The sequence below is a fragment of the Mastigoproctus giganteus genome, chromosome 7 (assembly GCF_048544385.1).
Source record: "Mastigoproctus giganteus isolate SK-2022 chromosome 7, ASM4854438v1, whole genome shotgun sequence".
NCBI lineage: Eukaryota > Metazoa > Arthropoda > Arachnida > Uropygi > Thelyphonidae > Mastigoproctus > Mastigoproctus giganteus.
The window spans coordinates 86,959,676-86,979,976 of NC_143581.1; the positions used below are offsets into that span (position 1 = coordinate 86,959,676).

The following is a 20,301-nucleotide window of genomic DNA, read 5'->3' on the forward strand; positions in this document are numbered from 1 at the left end:
TAGTAGGCAGCCGTGCCACTATCATAAGGTGGATTGCAGGCAGTCTGTTTAACAGACATGTTCTGCTCATTAAAAGAATGCATTGCATGCACTGAGGCAGTAGATTTCAGCAGCAGCTAAAATCCATCGATTAAAATGCAAATAATTATGCTGTTCAGCAAAAATCAATTGCTGGGGTATGCACCTGCTGAAAAATATAAGTTCATTACAAAATAAAAGAAAAGGTAGTTAATATGCACAGAGCATTTCATTTCAGGCGTATTAACAAATGTTAATAATTCGCGATTTACAGAAAAAAAAAAGCACTATTTATGTGGGAACAGAGAAAATTTCGTTTCTGTCCACGTCAGCAAGTATAATATCCAGTGCTTCAGCTACAGTACATGGATGGCCCATGTGATATATATTCCAAAAAAAGAAAATAATAATTTCTGGAATTCTACTGGTTTCATTTTACATAGGAAGGGCTGACAAATCTTTCTTACAGAGCAAAATATAAAATTTCCTTAAAATCCATCCAGTGGGAAGAGTAATTACGTGTAGAAAGAGGAACAAAGAAATAATTATTGTAGCATTTCTATTAGTACGATTTTGATATTTGGAATGCCCAACAAATCTTTCTAAAAGGTCCAAATATAAATTTCACAAAAATCTGTCCTGAGAGTTGAGTTGTTATATGCTACTAGGCAGCAGGCGTGGTGAAGGAAATAGGTGCATTATGCATATATGCTAACGTTCTTAAAAACGGGTCCATATTATTATTAGCCATGTGGTGCAAGGAAGCCTGAGGCTTATGCTGCACCAGCCAAAAAAAAATTCCCAAGTTACCCTGGGCAAGAAGTAGAAAGGAATCACCAAGAGATTTTTTTTTTTTTTTTTAGGACCCTGGGTTTGCCAAGCCCATACTCACCAGATGTGAGCCCCTGGGGTTGATAAAACATCTTTCGTGAGTATTATTATTATTATAATTAGCCATATGGTGCAAGGAAGCCTAAGGCTTTTGCTGCACCAGCCAAAAAAAAAAAAAAAAAATCCTGAGTTACCCCTGTGTGTGTGGTGAGAGAGAGTCAGAAATAGAAAGGAATCACCAAGAAAGAGAAGAAGAATGATGATATCCAGCTCGGGACCCTGGGTGTGCCAAGCCGTAGAGGATATACACGCTTTAATTTTTTAAGTGTGATATTTTATTTCATAAGTTTAGTTCAAAAAAGTATATGCATTTAATTTATATTTTATGGGAATACTTTTTTATAAATAAAAAAATTTTAAAAATATGTGTATATTGTTTTTATTGGGGAGGGGGAGGATTGTAAAATCGATGTTCCCACTGGAATATAAGGATCTGGTCACTTTAGAATTTAAACAAACTTGGCGCAATGGTAGAACACAAAATAATAATTGTATGTCTCAAAAATTGTACTTTTTTTTTTTGAGAAGGGGCAGGGGTACTTACAAAAAATAATTTCACAACTGGGTCGTCATGTCTGCATTACCAGGGTACCTGCCCACCCACTGATGATCGGCCAATAGCCGTGAAACAGTGCTGTCTGGGTGGTAGTACTCAACTGAGAATAAGTAACAATAGTCTTCTCTATTAGTGAAGAGTTACTTATTCGAAGTAGTGCAATATCATGGCAACTCGTCGTGAAGGCAGAGCACAATATGAGAAACAGCAAATGATGCCTACAACAACTACTTTGTAGTTTATTAAGAGTTATCTATGGTGTATCTAAACACCGATATTATATAGATACCAAACTCTTAAAGTATTATGCCTTGTGCATTTATTTATTTTAAACAAAATATAATGTAAAAAAAGGAATCTGCTATCGTAAGCTACTCGGCGACATCGCCGCATAACGACGGTCGTTTTGCGCTACTCACCATAGTGTAAACAGCCTTCGTATATTCTCCGTCTTTCACCCTGCTCGTTATCATTTTAAAATTTATGTAAAAGGAATAAAAAATCCAAACTGCAAACAGTTATTTATATTTCTTTCGAAATACAACACTATTTACAGTAACTGCTTTGAATTAATTAATTACTAACACTAATCGTCAAGTTTCTAAGGTAAGCGTTACTGACACCTATCGGCGTTTAGTGGCACAAGTTTGTCGTCTGCTATAATAGTTCGAGGCGGAATTGCGCTTTGGTGTATTAATTGACTTATTTCATTTAATTTTATAAACGTAAACAGTATTTGTATGATGTGTATTACTTTTAGTAGTAGTGAGTAGTTTAAATTTACTATGTAGCATTAACTTTGGGAAAATAATGAGATCCTAACATTGAAAGAAACGGCCAAAAGTGTGACTCGACTTGTAGGAACAAAGTTTTCGATATAATTAGGCATGGAAAAGTTAGAATGGAGAGAAGTATTTTGTAGGCAGCCTGCTCATTTTTTAATACTGGATGCGTCAACACCAATGGAGTTAGATACAATAGAGAAGATATGTGAAATATTAAAAAATGTAGTTGCACTTTCGTTGTCATTAAAAGGCTCGAATCGCATAACTATTTTAGGGTTGACAACCATTAGAAAAAATGCCCACTGTGTTTTTCCCATGCAGTCGTTAAGAGCGAATCAGCGAAATTTTTTCGACGCTGTAGAAAAGTTGCAAATTTTATACCATAATGTGACCTCTGATGAAGAATGCGATCTTGAGACACTCGAAGAAACTCTGCAAATAGCACTTTCACAGTATCACCACTATTTTCAGGTATGCTAAGATAATTTATCTATATTTTAATAAATGAAATAAATTATTGATTTATTTATCGGTAACCCTTTCCGATTGCTCATTGCTACTCAGTAGCAATGAGCAATCGGAAAGGGTACCCGAATGTTAAGCATTGCGAGTAGCAATGATTGACATTCCTAGCCCACTTATTTTAAAATCGGGAACTCGTTTTCCGATTGTTTCTGTGAAAAATTATCAAGCCGAGAGCTTCTGAGGGAAGAAGGCGTGTAACCGGAAACTTCCTTTCCAATAATTATTTCATATACTGTATTTTACAAAATTAATGGTCATGAACGGACGAAGGTTTCGTGGCGCCTTATAAAATATTTCTGCTTATTATTATTAATTTTTGTATTTGTTTTTTGTACTGCAATGCTATAAATATATCCGGAGCAGTCGCAAGTAGGAGTATAGCTCTTCTCATGGACAAAATAATATAGATTTTTTTTTCATACTGTACTGTGATGATTTTAATGATTGCCCAGAGCACTGCTATACAGCGGCGGATTTAACAGCGGGCGCACAGGGCGCACGCCCTGGGCCCCGACTTCTGAAGGGCCAACGCCAAACCCCAACTTTATACGCAAAACCCCAACAAATTAGTTGAACTAATATATTCAACTATTAGTTCAAAACTTTGTGATTATTATCATGCTATTATTAATCATTTTATACATATATTATATTGAAATTTTATTGGAAATAAAACATTAATAGTACATAATATGTTTTATTTATTTAAAAAAATGGTTAACATGTATTTTTATTTTCTCTGTAGTAGTAGTGGCATGTGATGTAAGAAAGCAAGTGTATGAGCTTATGCAGCATCAGCCAAAAAAAAAAAAAAAAAAAATCACACCATTCCCTCCAAATGCCTGTCCAGTTCCTCCTTAAATTTATTCAACCTATCAATTTCCACAACGACAGATGGAATTTTGTTCCAGCAATTAACCACCCGCTGGCTAAAGGCAAATTTCCGCACATCTATTCTACATCTGTCCTTTCTTAATTTGAATTTATGCCCCCCCCTTAGGTTCGTAATCTGAACAAGTGGAAGGATCCCATCAGAATTCAGCGTGCTGAACCCATTCAAGGCCTTATACACCTCAATCAGATCACCGCGCAGGTGCCTAGTCTCCAGCCACTGCAATTTGCAGAACTTAAGCCTCTCTTGATAAGAGGATCCCTTCATTCCCCTCACCAATCTTGTTGCCCTTCTCTGTACACGCTCAAGTAAATCTACATCCTTCCTAAAATGAGGCCTCCAGACCTGTACGCAGTACTCAAGGCTTGGCCTGACCATTGCCTTATACAGAGGGATAATCACCTCCTTTTCCCTGCTAGCAAAATTCCTATATATCATTGACAAAACCCCATGACCTGCCCTGGCAGCCTGTCTGCATTGCTCAGAAAACTTCATATCTGCCTGCACAATTACTCCCAGGTCTTTTTCATTTTCTACCACCTTAAGTGTAGTACCACACAGTTGGCACGTTTCTCTGGGGTTACTTCTACCCATATGCAGTACTTTGCATTTGTCAAGGTTAAACTTCAGTTGCCACTTCTTAGCCCATCTGTCCAAATTATCCAGATCCTGTTGCGGTAGCACACTGCCATTACTGTCATTAACAACCCTGCCAACCTTTGTATCATCTGCAAACTTCGACACTAAGCCTGATATACCTTCATCAATATCATTGATAAATATACAAAACAACAGTGGACCTAACACCGAACCCTGTGGGACTCCACTAATAACATTAGTCCAAGAAGAGCAGCACCCATTGATTACCACCCTCTGTCTTCTCCCACTTAACCATCCTTTTATCCATTGTAGCAACTTACCCTGAATTGGGAATGTTGCGCATGGAAGACTATTGTACAAATTGGAGCATTCTGCTCCAATTTGTACAATAGTCTTCCATGCGCAACACTGTCTCTCTCTTTTTTTTTTAAGGGGCCCAATATTTTCTTCTGCGCCCGGGGCCTCAACCGACCATAATCCGCTACTGCTGCTATAGTATGTAAATGTGCTTACCAATTAGAAAATTCTGCGACTGCCCTTTTTTTATTTTTATTTTATTATTAGCTATATGGTGCAATGAAGCCTGAGGCTTATGCTGCACCAGCCAAAAAAAAAAAAAAAAAAAAAAAATTCTCGAGTTACCTTAAAGAGAAAGAGTCGAAAGTGGAAGGGAATCACCAAGAAGAGCAGAACGATGATATCCAGCTCCGAACCTGGGATGTGCCAAGTCCATACTCACCAGATAGGAGCCCCTAGGGTCGATATTTAGTTATTCGTAGACGAAATATTTAGGTTACTGTTTGCATGATCGCCAGATTTGATGATTCAATGAGTTTTTTTAAATAAAACATTGACCCTCCAATAATATATTTAAAAATTTCGTTATTTGTTTAAAATTTAAACTAAATAATTCCATTATTTGAGCTAAATAGGGCTAAATAATTCCATTATTTGAGCACCACTTTTCGCCGCGCAGTGGGCGTGCTCGTAGAACGGAGTTATTGTAAGGTAGAGTTCTGTTATTGGATGATTATTTTAAAGGCGTGTTGTTTCTGATTTTTTTGTGTCGTCGAGGAGGAGGAGGGTGCTTAGCTTAGGTAAGTTGTTTATCCCCTCTCCCATCCTGCTGTTTTAAAATCGGAAAACGAGTTCCCGATTTAAAAACAGCGGTCAAGTGGGGGGTAAAACACATTAGGCATGTCAACCTAGAAGGACAATGAGTGGCACCTGCCAACCACTGCTTTATTCCTGTCCGTTTGTCGAAATATGGACTAGTACCCAGGATCTGTAGTTTTACCAAAAACTGATATTAACGAAGAGGATTATCGGAATTCAGATTTTTTTTTTTTACAAAAATATTTTGCGTTTTATTTAAAATATAAATAAAACGTGTTTTCAGTTTGAAAAATGGATCTTTTACAGTTGTGTTCATATTATTTTAAAATAAAGGTGCCTTCAAAGAGTTATCCTCTACCTTTACTACAGTAATAATAATTGTCCACCAAATTGACTTAAATTTAAAACAAAATTATCTGTTCAGTTAACGTCCTTCATCTGTATAATTAATTTTTTGGTTATCGAAGATTCATTATTCTCTTGTATAAGGCAATAAGGAGGTGATTATTCCCTTGTATAAGCCTATAAGGCAATGGTCAGGCCACACCTAGAGTACTGTATACAGGTCTGGAGGCCTCATTTCAAGAACGATGTAGAGCTGCTGGAACGAGTACAGAGAAGGGCAACAAGATTAGTGAATGGAACAAAGGGGTGCTCTTACGAAGAAAGGCTTAAGTTTTGCAAATTACAGTGTCTGGAGAATAGGCACCAGCGCGGTGATCTGATAGAGGTGTATAAAGCCTTGAATGGTTTAAGCATGCTCAATGCTGATGGGATTCTTCCTCTTGCTCAGAATAATCACCTAGGGCATAAATTCAAATTGAGGAAAGACAGATGTAGGATAGATGTGCATAAATTTGCCTTTAGCCAGCGGGTAGTTGGCTGGTGGAACAGACTTCCATCCCTTGTTGTGGAAGTTGATAGCCTAAATAAATTTAAGGCTCAGCTGGACAGGTATTTCGAACGAACGGAAGAGTGAAATGGGAGTGGTTTTTTTTTTTTTTTTTTTGGCTGATGCTGCATAAGCTTGCTTTCTTGCATCATATGCCTCTATTTCGAACGAACGGAAGAGTGAAATGGGAGTGGTTTTTTTTTTTTTTTTTTTGGCTGATGCTGCATAAGCTTGCTTTCTTGCATCATATGCCTCTACTAATGCTAATGCACGGCCATAAAGAATAAAATTGTTTTTTAGGCTTTGTTAAGCCTCTTAAAATTGTTCAAAAAAGAGAAAAAAATTAAATATGCTGAGTGATCACTGAAATATGATTACGTAATACCCTGTTGGGCCACCGTTCGCACGGATAACAGCCGCTATTCGCCTAGGCATTGACTCCATTAAATGACTGAAGACGTCGGTAGGGAGGTGCAGCCTTGCTGTCTGCAAGGGTTTCCATGGTGTTGGAATAGATGATTGTTGTCCACATGCCTCACTTTCCATTCCATGGGTATTCAATTGCCTCACTTCCCAAACCACGGGTATGATTGAAGTCAGGCGAATTTGAAAGTTAATCAAGATGGGTAATATCTTCCTCGATCCACTCGTGCAAAGTGCGGGCCCGATGACACGGCGTATTATCGTCTTGAAAGATCCTGTTTTCTGCTTTCCAGGAAAAATTCAACATGGCAGGGTTCACATGGCCTCCTAAGATCTGCCGGGAATTCACCAGTGAAACGTCGGTCAATACACTTTTTTTCCTTTTTTTTTTGGTAGTTGTTGGCGCATCGGCTTCTGTGGCCATAATGCACCTCCCAAGGTTTTTGCAGTACTTTGATCCAAGCCCGAGGCGGGATTCGAACCCGCGACCTTTGGGTTGCTAGGCAGGTACTTTACCCACCCGGCTAGCCCGGTCGGCGCCAATACACACAAAGGCTCCCATTTGTTGCCAGAACAACACCCCATATTACACCCCATATTTCCCAAGTACTCAACCACTGCCATCTGACAAGGTTGTGTGCACCATGCACGATGGGACCATGGATCCATCCTGCATGGTGCCCGTTCCACACGAAGGCGTCTGTCGGCGTGTTGCACCAGGTATTCGGACTCATCCGACCAGCACACGCGTTTCCAGTCCTCCAGTGTCCAACCAGCTTGCCTGTTTTTAATGTTGACGCTAGGTCATTCACCGTCGACAATGATCAACGGTGAGGGGAGGGTGTTTCTTGGGTCGTTTGCTGTGGAAAACTCATACGTCTGAGTTCGCGGCGCATCGTCATTTGTTGCATTGTTCTTCCATTCCGTATATTTTATTGCGAAGTCATCTGTACATCATGAGTTTGTACAACGCGCTGCACCCTTCACCCACCACGAACATCCACTTTGCTTAATCCTGTTATAGTTTTGTTTAACGAGATGTGGTTTGACACGTTGGACACCATTCTTTGTACACCTTTAGCACAGTGGGTCGAGAGCAACCGACAAGACGTGCCATTTCTGATATGGATGGGGTGGCCATAATTTAGTGATAATTCAGTAAATATTATAGCGTGTACAATTCTTTAAATCTGCATAAATGGGATACGTTTGCACAAGTTGAAATTTAATGGTATCTCCTTTCGTATAATCAGTGAGTTTGGCAATTTTGAAAAACTGGTATTTTTTGCTATGTAATTTTCAACTAAACAACCAATTTCCTTATGATTTCATCTTGGGGTTGAATTCCCCCGAAATCAAAGACAAAACAATTTTTTTTATAATTTTACATACAGATAAAAAAGACAAACAAAGAATGCACTCATTTTACACATTGGTTGCCTTTATTTCTATACTGATTTTCCAGGCCTAGATTTTGTATTTTCTTAGACCATGCTTATCTCAGACGAAGGCTGCAATCAATTGACGAATTTGGCCAGAGTGTTGATAGGGCGTTTTTAATGGCTTTCTCATGTTATAAAACCACCAAGTTTGGAAAAAGTTCCAAATGGTTTTGAACACTTTTTTTTCACCCAGGAATAAGAACATTTTGTATGTTGCTTATGTTTTATCAACTTGGTTTTGTTTTAGAACAGAATGAATTAATTTCGATGTTCTTCCCTTTTATTTTGGCTCAAGAATGAACAATTTAAACATTATTTAATTATTTTTTCGTGCACCGATTTTCGTTTCCCATTTAACGAACATTTTATCGAATTCTCCTGTGATGGCCGCATCAGAATAGTGATTGCATTAAGCCTCCCATAATTGCTTATCACTTAATAATCTTTCACCTGAAAACGGCTGCAGCTGAATACAAGGAAGGGTTGGTTCCCAAGTGCACAAAAGTACGAAGACAATTAAGACTGTGCATCGAATAACACTAATCCACCACCAGTGAGTTACCACGACTTAATATTTTCCCGCAAGTCCTGTAGGTGACACGATGCAAATGATGCGCTTGGACACCTATACGCACATTGCACATTACTTGCTTTGACGCCAGTTTTCGGAAGTTTATAACTCAGATATCAGTAGAAATATTTTCTTGAAATTTCATTAGAGCTGAAATATACATCCATGAAATGTGCTATATACCCTTTCTAAAAAAAAAAAAAAAAAAAAAAAAACAATAATAATAACGCGAACTTTTTATCCGCTGGCTGTGATAAGAAAAAAAAAAATTCAATTTTCTGCATTCAGTATACACTGGTGTTCAAAGAAAGTGCATCACCTAGGAATTTCTAATCCTTTTTCGCGATGGTATGTTACATTAATGACTGGCGTCACAAATAGAAATATAAAGTAATATTTGACAGGTGCTCTCAAAATATTCCAAAACGAGCATTTTTAACCTTTATACAACAGTTTTGATAAACACGGAATTGTGGAGGAAGTGTTATCAGAAGCCCTCAATTTGCATCAGTTTATCATTTTTTAAATGGAAATCAAAATGAAAATTTCACCAGGTGAAAACTAATATTTAGTTGAATCGCCTCTGGCCTGATGATAGCAGCAGCACACCAACGAGGCATTGACAGCATCAATTTCTGAAGATAATCAACAGATAGTTAGTGGTTCTAAACACGAATTATGGCTTCCTGAAGTTCACGAAGGGTCTTTGGTTTCTTTCTGGCAACTACAGATTCCACACGATGCCAACAGTTCTCTATAGGATTCAGGTCCGGACTGTTTCCTGGCCAGCTAACAGTTCTATGGACCGTTCTTCCAAACATTTTTTCACTTTACAGTCGAACCTCTAATACAGAAATGAAGCTAAAATAATTACAGATGTGCCTTCTTATACTTTTCGCCCAATGACAAGGAGCAGAGTCGTCCTGAAAGATGCAGTTACTTTGCAGGTTGAAATGGTTGGCAGCAGTTTGGCTTCCAATATTGCCAGGTATCCATTGGCTTTTACAGAACCTTTTATAAACTGCAGGTGACCTACTCCGCAATACGAAATTCACCCCCATATCATTTGGCTGGTAGACACCATACAGTCTGGATGGTATTCTTCATCACGTCTGGGGCGAATCGTTTGTCTCTCATCAGAGCCATGCAGGTTGAATTTCTTCTCAACCGAGAAAATAAATGACTTCCATTGCTCTGGGGTCCATATGACATGCTCCTTACACCAAATTAATCGGACCTTTTTCATTTTTTGTGTGAGGAGTAACTTCTTCTTAGGACGACGGGCTCCAAGTCCATTTTTGAAGAGGCGTCTTCTGACTTTTACTGCACTTGCTACCGTTCCTGTATGTTCTTCCCATTCTCTTTTCAGCTGAGACGAAGAAGCTTTATGATTTTTAAGGCATAAGCGCTTCAAAATGCGGTCCTGTTTTGGCGTAGAGAATCGTTTGGTCCGGTTCCTTTTTTTTTCCCTATCAACAGAACCAGTATTCTTGAGTTTGGAAAGAAATCTTCTCACTGTCGACTGATTACAAGACATTCTATAAGCATTAAGACGGGAAGAATATCTTTCCTCACGTAAAGCAACAATAGCACTCTTTCTTCGTGGTGTCAACTGCATGTAACTCGCCATCCTGACACAAGCAAGGAATGACTGCAACTCTTGGACAGTGTGCTTATATATCTGAAAGTAACAGCTGATGCAATATTATGACATCACATACGCGTGTCAATCTTATCTGATGCAATCTCTAAGAAATATTGCCATATACTTACATTATTCGGACGACAATTACAATTTTAAGGGGTGATGCACTTTTTTTGAACACCAGTGTATATTGCATCTACTAAGTAAAAATTTAACACTGTTCATCTATCGGAAGCTATATTTAAATTTCAAACACCAGCCTTTGAAATTTATTTATTTTTTTCTTGTAATGCAAATGACCATGGTTAGTTTTGACTGACAAGATGTTCTCGCCTTAATGTTTTATTCTGGAAAGTTTCTTGAGGTAAAATCAAACGATAGCAACCCTTTATAGTACCCTAAGTACTTCATTACGGTGATGTTGTTGTTTTCTGATTCCTTTTCTGGTAAGAACCTGCTAATATCCGCAAAGGGAACTACTTAAAGACAGTGCAGAATAGACAATACTAAAAGAGGTGTAAGTCGTCAGGGCCGTGCAAAGGTACTTGGTGACCCGGATGCAAAAGGGGGTTAAGGGGCCTCGTTTATTAATGTTGAGACTTTGATGGCTCCCTCTATTCGGGTGCCCTGGTACAGCACATCCAGTGCACATCCCCGCCATTTGCACATGCCTGTAAGTGGTATGTACACTGAGCGGACAGAAATCATAGGATACCTACCTAGTAACGGGTAGGCCCACCTTTCGCACATAAAGGCGGGCCTACCCCAGAAATCATGAGATACCTACCTAGTAAGGGGTAGGTGTTCCATGATTTCTGTCCACTCGGTGTACATTGTTAGGGGTTATGTGTATGTGTAGTGTGGGCGCATTGTCCTTCGAATTACCATCTACATGAATGCAGTATACAAAGCGGTGGGTTCGTCCACTAGTGAGAGGGGTGACAGCGTCGCGTTGCCCAGGAACCCCATGAAGGGATACAGATGGTATCCCTTCATGGGATACCATCATGGTAGCTACAAGGATGGACCTGGGCCGTTGAGAGATGCATCTGGACATACCAGAGGTCCCAATGTGTGCTAGTTGAACACGCCCCAGATCATTACCGACCGTCTACCTGCGTGAACAGTTCCTTGTTGACATGATGGGTGCATGTCGTAATGTTGGCAATGGAACTCTGGTTTCTCGGCGGCTTCATAACCTATTGCGGCTAATGATCGCCTGATGGTCTTGGTGGAGACCTTTCTAGCACCTCGCTCGTTGAAGTCGACGGTGATTTGTGCCACTGTCGCTCTCCAGTTGGCTGAAACAATGGGAGACAGATATCGACGGCCACGTTCATTCACCACCTTTCTCCGCCTACAGCGCTGTCCACGATGAGATGTTATTCGGGAAATGGCGTCGGGTACCCACTATCATCTCTCTTTCAAAGTCGGTTAACTCACAATGTTTATCCATACTGACATCGAATTACCGTGTACGTGAATGCAATGTACAAAGCGGTGGATGATTCATCCACTATCAAGAGGGGTGACAGCGTTGCGTTGCCCAGAAATCCCTTGAATTCTGTCCTTTCAGTGTACTTACGTACCATTTGAACAGCATACATTGCATGTATGCTATCAGAATGGTTCCCTTTCTGATGCTATAGTTGTCATAGGGGGAAAAAAAAAAGAGTAAATCTGTTTTTGAAAACAACATATTCTTTCTGCAGCTCAGGACAAAAAATGTAGGCGTTCCAGTCATAGCAGAGTTTATTATTATTATTATTATTATTATTATTATTATTAGCCACATGGTGCAAGGAAGCCTGAGGCTTATGCTTCACCAGCCAAAAAAATTCCCAAGTTACCCTGAGAGAGAGAGAGAGAGGAATCACCAAGAAAGAGAAGAATGATGATATCCAGCTCAGGACCCTGGGTGTGCCAAGCCCATACTCATCAGATGTGAGCCCATGGGTTGTGAAACCTATCGTGAATTGTGTGATAACTAAAGAATGAATTTTTCCGTGAAATTTTGTGATTACAACGAAATGCATAGAAAGCATAAATTAAAATTTTATAGAAATAAAAATTTCAAACAATAATTTGTTATTGTATGTTATTTTTATTTTATTTATTAATATTTATTTTATTTATTTTTTTCGCTCAAAGTAACATGAATGGAATGTTTCACGCCAGTTGTAGTTGATAACGCAGCTATCTCAACAGGGTTATTTTGTTTGAAGAGCAAGTGGTTAAGTGCGGTGTTTAGGAGATTTTACATTTAAATCAAATTTAATGCGACATTATTATTATTAGCCTTATGGTGCAAGGAAGCCTGAGGCTTATGCTGCACCAGCCAAAAAAAAAAAAAAAAAAAAAAATCCGAGTTAACTTGAGAGAGAGAAGTAGAAAGGAATCACCAAGAAAGAGAAGAATGATGATATCCAGCTGAGGACCTTGGGTGTGCCAAGCCCATACTCACCAGATGTGAGCCCCTGGGTGACATTTTAATCAAAATATTCAATACGCTCAAACGGGGAACCATGAACTGAAATGACACTAGTGGGAAAGAGTCCCCTAGATTTTGAAGTTTTGTGTGCGTGATGGCGCACATGAATATGCTCGTAACTTGAAACGTGCATTACAGCAGGATGAGCAGTAATTATCATGCGAAACCGCTCTAAAACGTGAATTTAAGATTAGCGGCTTTTTTCTTTTTTTTTTTTTTATTGCCTATTCAACCCACATTTCGTCTTAGACCTTCGCACATGTTTACGTTCGCCGTTATCGAACGGTTGAAGTGCATGGGTATTTCGATTATTGTCTTCTATAAGGCTTGCTCTTCAACAACGAACAGTCATTTGTGAACGTTAATAATATTGTTGGCTAATAATATGGCATGGTGTTATATTGATTTTTTTTTGTAGTTTTTTAAACACGTTAGAGTATATGCATAGGCACCTATTGTCTTTACCATGGCCGTCCGCTTGTAATAAAGGGATGAAAATCCACCCACTTGATTACAAGTGGATGGATTTTCATGAAATTTTATACCTGGTTTATAGACAGATTTGTCATACTAAATTTCATTATAACCAGACAAATAGAAAAACGGTAATTATGTATGGTTAAAAGGAAATCCATAGATTGAATGAAGGTTTAATGCAGTATTAAAAAAAAAAAAAAAAAAAAATGCAGTATTAGTAGTCACAAATGAGGCAAGAAAGCCAGCTTATAAAGCATCAGCCAAAAAAAAAAAACAAAAAAACCTACACACTTCATCTATCCATACTCTCCAAGAATTTGCCCAGTTCTTTCTTGAATTTATTCAAACCACCCACTTCCACAACAACAGATGGCATTTGCTCCAACATTCAACCACCTGCTGGCTGAAGGAAACTTCTTCACATCCTGCAACCTTCCTTCCTCAACTTGAATTTATGCCCTCGTGTGTAGTCTCAGGAAGTGGAAGAATACCATTAACAATCAGCTTACTCAATCCAGTCAAGGCTTTAAAACACCTCAATCAGATCTCCTCACAGGTGCCTAGTCCCCAGACATTGCAAAATTGAAGCCTTTCTTGGTTAGAGCACCCTTTTATTTCCCTTCACCAATCTGATTTTCCTTCTCTGCACCTGTTCTGGCAGATCTATATCCTTCCTAAAGTGGGGTCTTCAGACCAGTATGCAGTACTCAAGATATGGCTTAATCCCATGGTCTTGTACAAAGGGATAATCACCTCCTTATCCCTGCTAGTAAAGTTTCTGTATATCATTGACAAAGCCCCATGAGTTGTCCAGGCAGCTTATCAGCATTGCTCAGAGAACTTCATATCTGACTGCACAATTAACCCCCCTACCCGTCTTTTTAATTTTTCACTACTCTGAGTGTAGTACTACACAGTTGGTATGTTGATTACTGCTACCCACATACAGTGCCTTACATTTGTCAATGTTAAATTCCAACTGCCATTTCTCAACCCATTGACCTAATTTTCCTAGTTCTTGTTCCAGTAGCTCACACTGATTGCTGTCATTAACCATCCTGCTAACCTTTGTTTATAACTTAGACATTAAGCCTAATATACTATGTATAAATATAGTGCAAATGCATCAGGAATACATAGCTATATCTGAATAAATCAGATTATTAATAAAACGGCATCGTTTTAAGTTATATCTCATATTGTGAATACCTTCACAACGAGTTGCCATGATATTGCACTACTACGAATAAGTAACGCTTCACCTAAGGAGAAGACTAATGTTACTTATTCTCAGATGGATACCACCACCCAGACGGCACCGTTTCAGGGCTATTTGGCCCTTCTTCGGTGGGTGGGTAGGTACCCGAGTGATGCAATGATGGCAAAACAGTTATGAAGTATAACTCCACAATATGAGAGATGCCTGATGGTGTATCATATATTTAGACTCAAGCGTTTAGGGCATAAGCCTCAAGCTATGAAGGAGTCTAGACTATGTATAAATATAGTGCAAATGCATCAGGAATACATAGCTATATCTGAATAAATCAGATTATTAATAAAACGGCATCGTTTTATTAATAAAACGTCTTCTCCTTAGGTGAAGCGTTACTTATTCGAAGTAGTGCAATATCATGGCAACTCGTTGTGAAGGTATTCACAATATGAGATATAACTTAAAACGATGCCGTTTTATTAATAATCTGATTTATTCAGATATAGCTATGTATTCCTGATGCATTTGCACTATATTTATACATAGTCTAGACTCCTTCATAGCTTGAGGCTTATGCCCTAAACGCTTGAGTCTAAATATATGATACACCATCAGGCATCTCTCATATTGTGGAGTTATACTTCATAACTGTTTTGCCATCATTGCATCACTCGGGTACCTACCCACCCACCGAAGAAGGGCCAAATAGCCCTGAAACGGTGCCGTCTGGGTGGTGGTATCCATCTGAGAATAAGTAACATTAGTCTTCTCCTTAGGTGAAGTGTTACTTATTTGAAGTAGTGCAATATCATGGCAACTCGTTGTGAAGGTATTCACAATATGAGATATAACTTAAAACGATGCCGTTTTATTAATAATCTGATTTATTCAGATATAGCTATGTATTCCTGATGCATTTGCACTATATTTATACATAGTCTAGACTCCTTCATAGCTTGAGGCTTATGCCCTAAACGCTTGAGCCTAATATACTTCAATCAATATCATTAATAAATATTAAAAACAGCAATGGGCCCAGCACTGGACCCTGGGGACTCCACTAATAATATTAGTCCAAGAAGAGCTAATAATATTAGTCCCGTGTCCATTGATAACCACTCTCTTTCTTCTCCCACTCAACCATCTGTTTATCTATAGCAGAGTAACATGGCATTAACTTGCCTTTAATGTCATGTTACTCCAGTTTGTATGCAGGCTTTTATGTGGAACAGTATCAAAAGTCTTCCTGAAATCCAAGTATATGATATCAAAATTATTTTGTTCATCCAGTTCCTTGGTCACTGCATCATTGTAATCAATCAGATTGGTCAGACAAGACCACCCCTTAAGAAACCCATGCTGTGACTGCAGATAACTGTCTAGATGGCCCTACATTACTTCTTTAACTTGCAACTCCATTATTGTTGTCAGTATTGTTAGCTACGGGGTTCAGCATGCCTCACATGTATTGTTATGTAAGACTTGTGAATGTGGTGTCGCATTTGAAGAGAAAATAGACTTAAAAAAAAAGTATATGGGAGAAGAGTAATAACTCTCTGTCGTTACGCAGTTCAGTGTTACTGAACAGACAAGTTTTGAAAATGTAAAACTATGGTGTTGTATAAAGTTATAATCTTAGCAATTAATCGATAAGGAGATAACTGTATTTACTTTTCCCTTCAGTTAATCACAGAAAAAGAAAAAATAACTCAATTAATTTTAAACAAAAAATAGGATGTGCTTGAAATGCAATGTGCTGTGTACATTACTGAATAAGAAAATGTTCAATCAAGTCACATTTTTAGCATGTTTTGCTGGTGCCTGGAAAGCTTTTTAAAATCAATCATAGCCTCCCCCACCCACCACAGAAATCTGTTCATATAAATGAAAGCATATTTCACATATTACTCTAGAACAGCGTTTCCAAAATTGGGGTCCACGGACCCCATGGGGTCATAATACCAGTTCCAGGGGATCCACAAAATGGTGGTCAACCATATATATATATACTGTATATATATATATATAAAAAGCATATGCATGTGTTATATATAGGGAACCACAAATTTTTTTTGATACTTGAAGAGGTCCGTGAAGTTTTTTGATTTTTGAAAGGATCCGTAGATCTGAATAGTTTGGGAACCACTGCTCTGGAACAAAAAGTCGGAATGAGGCCAAATTTTCAGCCTGTTGGTCCTTGGGAAAATTGCAGGTCTAGTTACAATTTCACAGTCCTCATTTATAATTCCAGTTTCATAGCATTCCCTCTTCAGTTTGCCTGCAGAAATATTACTATAAATTTGGAACATGCACTCTGATTCATTTCAGAATTCCAGTGCTTACCTAGAATATGTTAGGAATCTTTCTAACAAATTTCCATGTCAATCAATGGGTAGATTATTTTTGTTGTAAATCTTGAATTATTACTACATTGCTAATGGGCTTGAAATGTAACTTACTGCTTACAGTAAGTTATTATTTTTTTCTATTCCTTATGGTATCTGACAGATCCACTTTTTAACCTTCCGTCACTTTACCAAAGCCGCTCGTGTGGCGTCTGTGAGCAGGGCTGCACAAAGGTACTTGGGGCCCAGATGCAAAAGGGGTTAAGGGGCCTCGGTGAGATTTTGATGATTCCCTCAATTGGGCCCCTGGTGCGGCAGATCCAATTTGGCCCCCAATTTCATGGCCCTATCTGTGAGTGCCCTTTTTGTTTGAATTGTTTGAAAAAATTAATTCTCAGCTTTTTTACTGAATTGAAAATGGTGATCTGTTAATTATGATTTGTTGAATTCAATTAAAAATTGTCGAATGAAAATAAACAAGAGAAACCAATAATAATAATAAAGTTTTTATTGTATATTTTAGAATTTAAGGTCATTGATCTCCTGGATTAAAACATATATGCTGTGTGGCATTAGCATATGCAATGTAGAAGTCTTTATTTTTGTTAGCTGTTCATAATTAGCTGGTAAAACCAAAGCTCTACAGCAATATTAGACACCAGTTGCTGGCATCTCATAGATGCCAGCAACTGGTGGTATCTATGATAGATGGAATGGGAATTCCTAGAAAAAAAGATAGATGCTTTGTTCGCCTGATATCTGTTGACCTTCCATCACTTGCACCCTTAATTATAACTAGGACATCTGCATGGTGGCTGTGTTGATCCCTTTATTTTTGTTTCAATTATAAATTTTTTTTAAAAATTAATTTTTAGCTTTATTACTGAATTGAAAGTGGTGATCCATTATGATTTGCTAAACCCAAAGAAAAAAATATTGACAAAATACAATGAGAGAAACGGATAATAAAGTTTTAATCATATTCTTTTTTTTATAATTTTCAAGGGCATCACTGATCCCTCCACCAATTGAAACTCATATGCTAGCATAGCATCTGGCATACACAACGTGAATATTTGTATTTTTGTCAGCTTGTTTAGCTGGTGAAATTAATTCATTATACCAAGGTTACATACTTTGCTTTTTCCCACCTGGCATATGTTAAATGCCAAACAAAAATTTAATGTCTCACAATTTATAGTATATTGAATGAAAACAGAAAATGCTGTGTGACCAGTTAGAGAATTTTGATGGGCATGGGAGGGCTTGATTTCATTTAAAATTACAGAAAAGTTTAAAAAAGTAGTGTTTTTCAGATACCACGTTAGCAGCAGAGGGTTAACCTTCTGTCGCTCACACCATCAATTTAACAAAGATGCCTGCATGGCAACTGTGAGACATCCCTTTTTCTTTAAATTATAAAAAATCATTTTTAACTTTTTTATTGAATTGAAAGTGGTGGTCTCTTAATTATGATCTGTTAAACTCAGTTAAAAATATTGAGTGAAAATAAATGAGAGAAACCAATAATAATAATAATAATAAAAGTTCTGTCATATTTTTTAGAAATTTCCCAAGTGCCAAAAAGTATGACCACTCTTAGACAACACTTTCCCAACAGGTCCTCTGATCATATTCACAGTGATTGTTTCGTGAAAGAAATGACCTACACCAACTCTGCAAAGGTAACACTATTCCCCCCCCTAAGCTTTCCCCAAGACTCAATGCCAAATTTTTGCTAACAGGACATGGTAACCTGAATGCCAAGGTGTGCCAACTGGGTCCCAGGATTCTAAATGTACATGTGGAGCTGATAAGGTTTGCTCAAAGGAGAAGGAACCATGCTATGACTACCCAGGTTGTGCCACCCTTCCTACTTAGACCAGTATGCTTAACTGATTGTGATGTGCACTATTAGAGACTAACCGAAGTAAGACTGGCCTGTTAGAATGAGCAGAAGCCTGAAAAACAAGATGCATGGTATTTCAGAGACTGCTGGGAGCCATTGCGGTACAAGTAAACACATGGGTTGTGTTAGGGTAGCTAAGAATAGAAACAGGTGCAGATATACTTGCGTGTACACCAATGCTAGGAGTTTAGTAAATAAATTTGATGAATTTGAGGTATTGCTCAAAACATCAAAGGCAGATATTGTTGGGATATCAGAGACGTGGTGTCACACAGATATAAGGGATGCAGAACTGCAATTTGGGGAGTACAACGTCTACAGAAAGGATAGACAGGATAGGAAGGGGGGAGGGGTTATGCTATTAGTTAAGAAACACATAAAAACCAAGGAAGTGAAGGCCAGTCGACATCGCTGAACAGTGCAGTGTTGAGTCAGTTTGGTGTGACATAAGCATTGGAAGATCATAATTGAGAGTAGGAGTGTGCTATAGGCCTAATGACTCTGATGAGTATAATAAGGAACTGTACAGGGAAATAGAGTGGGCCAGTAAATCAGAGAGTCTTATAATAGGAGATTTTAATTTCCCAGATATTGACTGGAATTTGGGGGCTGGTCACTCACACACTAGCAAGGCTTTTGTGGATTTATTGGATGATTGTTTTCTACATCAGCATGTTCGGGAGGCAACTAGAGGGAGTAATACTCTTGATTTGATTATCAGCAGTGATTCTTCATGCATTAAGAATCTGCAGATAAATGAACCACTAGGTGGCAGTGATCACAGTGTGCTGAAGTGGGATTTACTGAAAGAGGTAACTACCATTAGGGGTAAAGGGAAGGGTTATTGCTTCCGTAAAGGCGACTACGATGGACTGAGACAGTATTTAAATCCTATACAGTGGGACCAACTGATGATGTTACCAACAGCAAATTCAAAATGGGAAGCATTCAAAGAACCTATCTTGGAAGCTACTAGGCTTTACATACCAACTAAGAAATATTGTTCAAGGTTTAGGCCAAAATGGATGTCAGATGAACTAATGAGGCATATGGCAGAGAAGAAAAATGCATGGGATACTTACAAATTAACACATGACACAGAAGCCTATGATAGATACAAGTTGATATGCAACCAAGTTACAAAGGAGGTTAGGCAGGCGAAGGCAGATTACGAGAAATCCTTGGCAAGGGATGCAAAGAAAAACAGCAAAGAGTTCTTTACTTATGTAAACTCTAGAAGGAAGGGGATGAATCAGATTGGTCCACTTGATATTGATGGGTCAACTGTTGAAGATCCTGCTCAGGTAGGTAACAAACTAAATGAATATTTTGCATCGACATTCACACATGAGGAGTTATTCAGCAAGGGGAATGCCAGAGGTGTATTCAACTCTAGCAGTAAGCTACAGAATCTTGAAATAACTGGGAGTAAAGTGGAGGAGAAACTGTTGAAGATAAACACAAGAAAGGCACCCGGGGTGGATGGGATCTATCCAGTTATATTAAA

General features: G+C 38.4%; 2 protein-coding genes across 3 annotated transcripts in view; one reads left to right on the top strand and one right to left on the bottom strand.

Annotated features, from left to right (window-relative positions):
• Positions 1-2,052, bottom strand: part of Ttc30 (tetratricopeptide repeat domain 30) — a 232,476-nt gene extending 230,424 nt beyond the window's left edge. For both annotated transcript variants that reach the window (XM_090376994.1, XM_090376993.1), the window contains exon 1: positions 1,885-2,052. In XM_090376994.1, coding sequence (XP_090233120.1) covers positions 1,885-1,938 — 54 coding nt within the window. In that variant the 5' untranslated portion in view covers positions 1,939-2,052. The remainder of the gene's footprint in view (positions 1-1,884) is intronic.
• A 300-nt stretch (positions 2,053-2,352) lies between these two features.
• Positions 2,353-20,301, top strand: part of LOC150083047 (meiosis 1 arrest protein-like) — a 66,847-nt gene continuing 48,898 nt past the window's right edge. The window contains exon 1 of the mRNA XM_090378372.1: positions 2,353-2,721. Coding sequence (XP_090234498.1) covers positions 2,353-2,721 — 369 coding nt within the window. The remainder of the gene's footprint in view (positions 2,722-20,301) is intronic.